This window comes from Tamandua tetradactyla, chromosome 12 (assembly GCF_023851605.1).
Source record: "Tamandua tetradactyla isolate mTamTet1 chromosome 12, mTamTet1.pri, whole genome shotgun sequence".
Classification (NCBI taxonomy): Eukaryota; Metazoa; Chordata; class Mammalia; order Pilosa; family Myrmecophagidae; genus Tamandua; species Tamandua tetradactyla.
Genome location: NC_135338.1, coordinates 3,545,378 through 3,554,560, shown reverse-complemented (window position 1 = coordinate 3,554,560; position 9,183 = coordinate 3,545,378). Strand labels below are relative to the sequence as shown.

General features: G+C 46.8%; 1 protein-coding gene across 1 annotated transcript; it reads right to left on the bottom strand.

The window, feature by feature from the left end:
• Positions 1 to 1,171: 1,171 nt before the first annotated feature.
• On the bottom strand, positions 1,172 to 4,234 carry TMEM30B (transmembrane protein 30B). The gene has a single exon (XM_077122444.1). It carries the CDS (start codon positions 3,996 to 3,998, stop codon positions 2,943 to 2,945), a length of 1,056 nt encoding a protein of 351 aa, XP_076978559.1. The 5' UTR covers positions 3,999 to 4,234; the 3' UTR covers positions 1,172 to 2,942.
• Between the last annotated feature and the right edge of the window lie 4,949 nt (positions 4,235 to 9,183).

Genomic DNA, 9,183 nt, shown 5'->3' with positions numbered 1-9,183 from the left:
TAACTGATGATTTATTTCCAAGGGAAAATAAGGAGTTGATTGATTAAATTGCAGCTCTATCAACAACTCTCTCTGAGAACTTATTCGGGGTTGTGAAGATTTCCAGTGACGTAGAAGAGGGCAACCGACTAAAGATGAGACAGAAAAGGTTGTGCCTGTGCATTTTGCCACTTATGGAAATTCCAGGCTATTATTCTGTCTCTGATTTTTAATAATTGCAAAGCCAGCTAATTGTTTGTTTAGTTGAAGTGATTGGGGAGATACCTCTTGCTAAATCGATCTGTTTCAGGAACACCCACTGGCCTCTTTATTCTCTCTTTTGGTTTTATTTTCCAAGGTAAGTGAAAGCACATTTCCAGTCGTGTTGTTGAGGTTCACCCTCTTTTTTTTCCTCACTGCCAGCTAAGGCACATGCAGTGGATAACATGAGAATTCAAGTCCAACTAGAACCCCGAGATGAGACAAATTCTGCCAACATCATGAGGTAATGTTTCACAGTTTTGTTTTTAAGGTTTCTACTACTTTGTTGTCCAAAATATCTGACATATAATTGGATTATTGTAATTCAAAATTTGAATAAAATGCAGAAATGGAGAGGATTGCTGCAATCACCTTCAATAATTTTAAATGCGACAATTTTAAAAATCAACTACATTTTACCAAATTCAAACATTGAGAACCATCTAATTCATATAACATGTTGCTGACAGAAGTTCAAATTCTGTTCCACAAAGATAATAATGACAAATTGAGTTCACTTTAAGGAAGCCTTCTCCTGAAAGATGATTTTCCTGATGCAATATTAATCTGCTAAGAACAAATGAGCAAAGTGGTTGATACTGCATGTGCCTTTAAGATCATAGTTCAAAAGAATTAAGCAAACACAACAGCAAGACTAAGACAAACAGAACCTTTATTCTCTTTCAACACCCAAGAGAAAGGGAGCTGGAACCATTTTCAATAATTGAATCAGATGCCTTAGATTTCATGATCTTATTTAAAAGTTTATAGCAATGAAGTGAATATTCTAGAAATCATCGTTAAAGTACACAGTACAAAAAAAAATGTAGTAAATTCTCTTATCCAGTATAGAGGAAGGCTGAGCTAGGCTGCTCAATCAAATATCCATAATAAATAAAAATTACTCTATGTACATATAATGGCGATAGTTTAAAATCATAATCCACACCTACCAGTACAACTGTGTCATGTTTAAAAGTTGGGAGACCAACCCATTGTAACTATAAAATTTGGAAGAATTTGTATATAAAAGGGGACAGAATTTCTTAAGTTACAACTGTCGCAGAAGATTCGAGTCAGATGTCAGTAAACATGCTGTGCATAGATTAATTATTAAATTTCAAAGAACTATAATAAGTAAAATAAAATCAATGAAAACTTTTCAATACAATTCAATATTTCCTTGACACTAAAAATAGTTCAAGATCTTGCACTGCCTTCAAGGTCTGAGCGAAACCATCAGGAATTGAAAAATAGCTTTAACAGAGAGTATTCTGTCTGAGAAAATACTAAGTGCTGTCTGCTTTCAAGAAAGAGATTGGTTAAGATGATATCATTAGGGTCTTTTGCTTTTAGTTCTTTTGGAGTTATTTTGTTATCCAAGGAAGGCTTTAAAAAAGTACTCAGTTGCTCTTAAGAATAACTTTATCCATATACAGTAATCAGACTTAAAATGATCTCAAAGTCCCAAATAATTCTTAAGACTCCAGTTTATACATAAAACCATATTCTTTAGCATTCATTCAAACATGATTACTGGAAACATGATTCCTTTGAGAACACATTAAAAGGAAGCTTTTTCTCAGATCCAAGGAAAAGGTATGATTGGAGGCTCTTCTCGCCAAGTATTTAACAAATGAGATGATAAAGAGGACCCAGCCAGGAGTCACAGATACGACTGTAGGGAAGTCATATTCTAGGGCTAAATATTCCCCCTAACTTGTACAAACTGATCATGAATTTTCAAGTCTCTACACACAACCTGGTAAAGTGTTTTATTCTTTTTCTTTTTTTAACACTCAAATAATAAGTGAAATTAACATCAGCATTGTCCTGCAAATCTGTATGCCAAGTCATTTACGAGTGATAGCAATATTTTTTCATTCACTCCACAAATCATTGAGGCTCCCTCTGTGCAAGAGAGTGTACTAAACCAAACCTGCCAAATTGTGGTTGCTGCAGCCCTTGGGAACTACTGCCTGGAAAACTCAGATGACTCCTTTAACAGCTTCAGGCTGTTCGGTAAGTCTAAGTCCTCTACTTCCTCCCTGGTTCAGGGCGGCGAGTTCCAAGCTCGAGGAAACAGGCACCTCCAGAGGAATGTGTGAAAATGCAGCTTCAGGGGACCACCCTTAAGCTGTGTGTGGCAGTCACTGGGATAGGACCTTACAAACTACATCTCAACTGTGTGGCAACCGTTCTAGGCTCAGGGTCTGCGGCCAATACCATTTTTCTCTTCTGTTTTGGTATGGGCGGGCAGCAGGATTCGAGCCCCGGACTCCAGCATGGCAGACGAGAGCTCTGCCCGCTGAGCCACCGTGGCCCGCCCTGAAGCCAACACCACTTGCCGTCGAATGGGTTATTTAACCTTTTAACTTCTCCCTTTCTACATCTGATGAAGGGTGGGCTGAACCTCTCCTGTCCCTTCTGCCCTCAAATGTGGCAGACAAAGAACTCTTATCAACTCTTGGGCCATGAAGGAGCTGGGGGGGATTTCAAAGGAGGTGCCACTCTGGGGTGCAAACCACCCAGCCAGAGGGTCTGGGGCCCTCCGGCTCGGTGGGGTGCCTCTCCCTGCCTCACCCACCAGAGGACAAGCGGGGCGCGGCTGGGACCGGGGGACGGAGGGGGGCGACGCGGCCCCAAGGCGCTGGCCGCGAGGGCTTGGGCGCAGGGCAGGCGCGGCCCCCGGCGTCCGGGGGTCAGTCTTGGTCCCGGCCGTCGGGCTCCTGGTGCCGAATGTACACCAGCAGCATGACGAAGCCCGTGAGCACGCAGAGGGAGCCGACGGCCAGGTAGGCGATGCCCAGGAACGGGTTCTTGCCGCCCATCCACGAGACGCTGCTGAGGATGACGAGCTTGCGGCCGCCGAAGGCGCGCACCGGGAAGTTGTAGGCGATGTCCAGGCGGTAGGCGCCGCGGGGCAGGCCGGCCGCGTAGTCGCCGCGGCGCACGCGCGCGTACAGCTTGCGGAAGGTGGGCAGCGCGGCCGTGCGCATCCACACCACCAGGTCCTGGTTGACGAAGCCGGTGTCGTTGGGGTCGGCGCTGAGCTCGTAGACGGGCCGCGGCCAGTTGGGCGGCGGCGCGGTGCCCCGGAAGGCCAGCGCCAGGCTGCCGTTCACGGGCGGCGGGTTGCGGAACTTGACGTGGTAGTCGGACCACCAGGCGATGCCCGTGCGGTCGAGCGGCACCTCGACGTAAGGGCCGCCGGGCCGCCGCTGGTGCCACAGCGAGAAGGAGTCGTTGAAGAGGCTGTTGGCGATGGCGCCGCAGGGCGCGACGGGCAGGCCGGCGGCCGAGCGCTGGTACGGGGAGCACTCGTTGGCCGGGTGGCGCAGCGCGCTCGGCAGCCCGCTCAGCTGCGCGTCGTCGCGGGACACGCCGTAGCGCCGGTTGTTCTGGTAGAAGTGGGCGAGCGCGTAGTAGAGGAACACGGGGCCCCGGAAGCGCTCGGGCAGCGCGAAGTGCCAGGCGCACGAGCAGCGGGGCGGCGGCGCCCGGCCCTGGGCGGCCTCGGCGCACGCCGAGCAGTTGCCGGAGCCCGGGCCGCCGGTGTAGTCGTGCTCGAGCTCCTTGAGGCCGTGGGAGGTGTAGTAGAGGCCCAGCCCCAGCCCGATGCAGGCCAGGCCGGCGCAGAAGAAGAGGGGCAGCGCGATGCCGGCCGACAGCAGCGGCTGCCAGGCGGGGAGCCGCTGCTGCGTGAACGCCGTGTTGTCCGGCTGGTGGGCGCCGCGGGCGGTGGCGCTCCAGGTCATGGCGGCGGGACCACGGAGGGTCACGGGGGTGGCCGCCGCCGCGGGGCACCTCCCGGTCGGCGCCCGGGGACCCGGGGGCGGGGGGGCTGCTCCCGGCTCGGGTTTCGGGTCGGCTCAGGTGAGTCCTGGCTCCGGCCCCGCCCCCGCCCCCCGCGCAGGTGAGTCCTGAGGCCGGGCTCCGCGGGCAGTAACCGGAGCCCCTCAGTTCCGCCCTGGCCCAGGTGATCCCCGCCGGCTCCACCCCCCGCCGGCTCTGGGAGCCGCGCCGCGCTCCGCCCCTTCCGAGGTGAGGCGGGCGGGTGTTCCTTTCCTCACCTGGCCGGCCCAGGATCGTATTGCCTCTCCCTTCTGGTCCGAGTGGACGCCGGCTCCTGCTCCCCGAGGTTCAACGGCGGCCCCAGGCTGTCCCCGAGTGGGCCGTACCTTGCCCAGGTGCTCCGTTACCCTTCGCCTTCCAAGTGGCTGGAGGGCCTGTGCCTGTCCTTCCCGAAATCATAGAGCGGCAGTCTCCCGCAGAAAGTGGCTGTAAGGGGACACCGGGGGTCCCGAAGGCTTGAAGGTTTCACACTAGAACTCTTTTCTTGTGTCGGGGTCGGGGAGGGGGCGTGGTGACTCGAGACCCTCTCGTCATTGTATGGACGTGTCCAGCCACAAAATCTTTAATGCCCAGGGAATTACATGGTGGTAATGCTGGTTCGAATTCAGTGTCTGTATTCAAATTTTAGCTTTTTTTTTTTTTTTAAGGGAAAGTTGTTGTCAGGCCTGATGCCTCCCTTTGGCTAACTAAAATAGATGGAACGTTCTCTAAAAATGATCTTTAAATAAGGAGAGTCAGACGAAAGAGGTCCAAAGCCTTCAAGTATCTCTCTCTCTAGCTAGTGGAGAAGCCACACGAGAAGGTAAATGCCCAGGACTACATGTGATTTCCTTTTCTTTTCAGATTGTTTACACGCGTGGAGAAAGGCCTGATCCAAGGTCCCAGGAGACAAACCTGTTTGGAGTGTTTGGTCTAAGAAATGAACTCTTAAGGATTTATACCACTTATGGTCAAGAGAACCCAGATTAGCTCTGAAGATTGCCTGGGATTTCAGCCTTTCGATCTAGGCTGGCACAACACACAAGGGCTATCAAGTCATTTCAGCTTTGTGCTGAATCTTCCCTAGGTATTGAGGCGTTCCTGCCTCTCCTCCATCTCATTGAATGCAAATGATTAAAATATTTTCTGAACCTTGAATAATAGATTGCATTCGGAAGTCATTCAAAACCCATAGAGATTTGAAAAGTTAAGATGCTTGTAAGTTAAACAGGAGTTTTTTTCAGTATCTTCCAAGTGCTTAGTCCTATGATAAGCAATGTAGAAGAGAAGAAAAAACTGTTCTAAAGAGGATCATCCACTCCAAGGCAGTCTTATAGTGGACACATTACTCAGGAGTAAGAAATAGTCAGAGTTGCCAATAGGCAGCAAATAACCAAGTATCAAGTATTGCTTCACAATGTACAATTTTAAAAGTGTTTTTGCATGAGGAAGAACAAAGGAATGTCATTATTACAGGGTGCTGAAAATAGATGGTAATTAGTATGTTAAAATGTCACCTTATGTGTGAGACTAAAGCAAAAAATGTTTATTTGTTACAAAATTTATATTTTGACTAGAGCATTTCCTAATATGACTTATGTAGATAGTTTGAACGCCGTAAGTTCTTGGAATCTCAGGTAGGACATGAGATTTTGCTGGTTTGTCCAGAGTGATCCCCCGATGAATCCCAGAGTGATTTGATCAGTGAGTGGAAAAGTATTTGCAAAGCCCCCCTTCGGGGAATGGTGAGAACGGGGAGAAATTCAACTTCCCCAAGTTGAATTCTTGATATTCTCACAAGCAGTGTGGACAACCAAAGCTATAGGCTGAGCCCCCAGACTTGGGGTTTGTTCATATGAAACTTAACCTCACAAAGGATAGGTCAAGTCCACTTAAAATTTAGGCCTAAGAGTCACCCCCAAGAGAGCCTCTTTTGTTGCTCAGATGTGGCCTCTCTCTCCAGCCAACACAACGAGCAGTCTCACCACTCTACCCATCTCTACATGGGACATGACTCCCAGGAGTGTGGACCTTCCTGGCAACGTGGGACAGAGATCTTGGAATGAGCTGAGACTCAGCATCAAGGGATTGAGAAAAACCCTAGAATGAGCTGAGACTTAGCATCAAGGGATTGAGAAAACCTTCTCGACCAAAAGGGGAAAGAGGGAAATGAGACAAAGTGTCAATCGCTGAGAGATTCCAGAGTCGAGAGGTTATCCTGGAGGTTATTCGTATGCATAAAAAAAAAAAAAAGAAGAAGAAGAAGTATTGCTTCACAAGAGTGATACGAAAACTAAAAAGAGTCATTAATATTTTAATAATGGAAAATCCATTTTGCTGAGTGGAATGAATGTAGGTCAGAAGCTTTAGCGGTCAAAAAATACTGAGGGAGATTCCAACAACTCGAATTTCATATCCTTCTTGTACCCCAAAAGAGGATGGTCCAACATTGTCAACAAATTTCTATCTAAATGAATAAACGATTCTCTGTATCATATGGTTGAATTCTACCTACCTCTACGTTGGTGGATTATCAGTCTGCTTGACCATAAAACTGGTCTCCTATGAGGAATTTGACTTTAAAATTCTAGTGGCTCTCAAGTCCCACAGTAGCCGTTCTCACCACCCCCTAACAGTATGTGCCCTTCTGTTGAGATCAGAGCCTTTCACCTTTCTTCTCCCTGGATGACCTCAAGGCATCAGTTTATTCATTCTGCTAGTTAAGCTAACACCAAAGAGTCCCAAAAGTCAGAAGAGGAGGGTATTTCAAGGTAGGGAATGGTAAACATAGTTAAACACAGCTGAGGATTCAAGTGACATTAGAAACCACAAGGGCCCTTGGATTTGACATGAGTCAGAGAGATTTGGATGATAGCGGAATCAGATTGTAGTAAGTGAGGGGAAAAGGTGGTGAAGGCAGCCAAAGTGAGGACAACTCTTTTCAGAAATATGTGGAAAGAATAGGAGAAAAGCAAGTAATAATTACCTAGAAGAGCATGTATCCTAAAGGAAAGGCTTCTTTATAGATGGCCGAGAAGTGTTCATTCTGAGGGAAAAAGATAATAGTGTAGGCGAGGTTGAAGAAGGAGGCACTATAGAATGGGGAAAAGAAATGCTGGCCTGCTATTAAGGAAACCCAAGTTAAACTCGAAGGTTTGTCAGGGAATAACAGTGGTCAAATTGCTTAACTTCTCTGGTCCATGATTTCTTATCTGTGTAAGCGCATTGTCCAAAATGTTTCGTGTCTCTTTCGATGCAAAAATTTCCATGTCTAGTCATCTCAGGAGGCCTTTCTTACACAAATTCATTCAGTAACAATAATAGCTAGCATTTATTGCCTGCTGTGGCCAGTCACTCTGTAAACACTTTATATGCATTATCTCATCTAATTCACACAAGAAGCTCAGGTACAATCAGGCCCATTAAAACCGATGCAGAAACCATGGCTTAGGCGGAGGAAGTGGAGGCCGTCCAAGTTCTCAAAGCTAATAAGTGGAAGATGTGGCATTTAAAGAATTCCAGCATTGTGCATTTTCAGCCACTATGCTATAATGACTTGGCACCTTTCTCTTAAAAACCTAAAAGACCTTAAACTTGAGCCAGTTTTTAGTGTTGCAAGTCTTCGGTTATACTCCAAGGTTAAGAGAATTCTGTCCTATTTAAATACAGGGCCCTAGAACATCTGACTGCCTTTATTTGTGTTTTATAAAAGCTTTTGTTTTGAAGCCAACTTTTGTTTAGTATGATTATTTCTCTTGCTAAAGCAAAAATAACTTCACTTGCCTGGCTGTACTGAGTTTTTGCATTTATTTCATTTAATTCATGACTGTTTATCTTACTGTAATAGAGCCTGGATTTTTAATTGGTGTTCCGTTATATAAGTTTATACTGCTCAAGATTTGTGCCTATTACTCTGCCCGTGGGGCAGCTTTTATTTAAAAAGAATCAAATTAAATTGCTTCATAAAATTACAGCATGTGTTCAGAAAAGTTAAAAAAAATTCACTGGGCCTGGGCTTCATTTTTCATTAAGAGCTGTATTCAGCAGATTTCCTGTTTCAAAAATTATGGGGTGGTACCCCCTAGTGGAAGATAGAAATTTCAGTTAACTAGCACTGTAAGCATGGAAGGTACAAAAGGCAGACATGAATTCCCTTGGCTCTTGGCTGCAGTTTGTTGGTTCTTTGTCACTAACTTCCTGAAAAACACTGGAGGTCAAAGAGAGAGTGAACTATGAGCAGAATTAGGTGGGTGGGGCTGCGGGGGGGCAGTGTAAAATGGAAAATGGATTCTCATAGGTGACAATGGGTCTTAAATGGTATAGAAGTTGGGTTAGGGGTCTCCCAGGTTTAGGGAAAACCCGGCAAGAATGGGACTGAACTCCAGCTGAGTGCTCACAGTTGTAGGGCTTGTGCTTAGTGAGCTGGAAGGAGAGAGACCCGAAATATGGAGAGGGGTGGGCCAACTGGGTGACAGAATTGAGATAGCGGGGAAGGAAGATCTCTGTAACTGCAAATAAGAAAGAGGGTTGAATCAAAACGGACTAGACTACCCAGGGTGAAAGGAGAGAGGGCCACGTACCCAAGGTGAATAGAGCAAAGCAAAGCAGTGTCTGTGTGACCAGCCAGTCTGTCTGAGACTGGGCACCATCCTCCTCTGCTCTCTGCCCAGGTTGGAATGAAGCTCCCTGGTTTGGGAAGGGCCTCACTGAGGGCTGTGACACATGTGCTGACTTTCACACGGTGACAAAATCCGTTTAGAAGTTCAGGAATTCCTTACGTATGTATCAGGAGTGAGTAATCACATGTTTCAAAAAATTGCAGATAATTATCAGAGTTCGAAAATGAATAAAGTAAATGCTGTCTCTCCTTTTCCCCTCCCATGCATGGCTGAGGCCCAGTCTCTTTCCCAGAGCCCATGCCTTTCCTTTCCTTTTTCCATTTGCTAAAGCTGCTAGAATGCAATCTACCAGAAATAGATTGGCTTTTTCAATGGGAATTTATTAATTTACAATGTACAGTTCTTAGGCCATGAAAATGTCCCGATTAAGACATCCACAGGAAGGTACTTGGACTCTGCAGGCAGGCTGCTGGTTCCTGGGACGTCTGTG

Coding starts and splice junctions, on each gene's coding strand:
- TMEM30B (XM_077122444.1), bottom strand. CDS start 3,998: ATGACCTGGAGCGCCACCGCCCGCGGCGCCCACCAGCCGGACAACACG.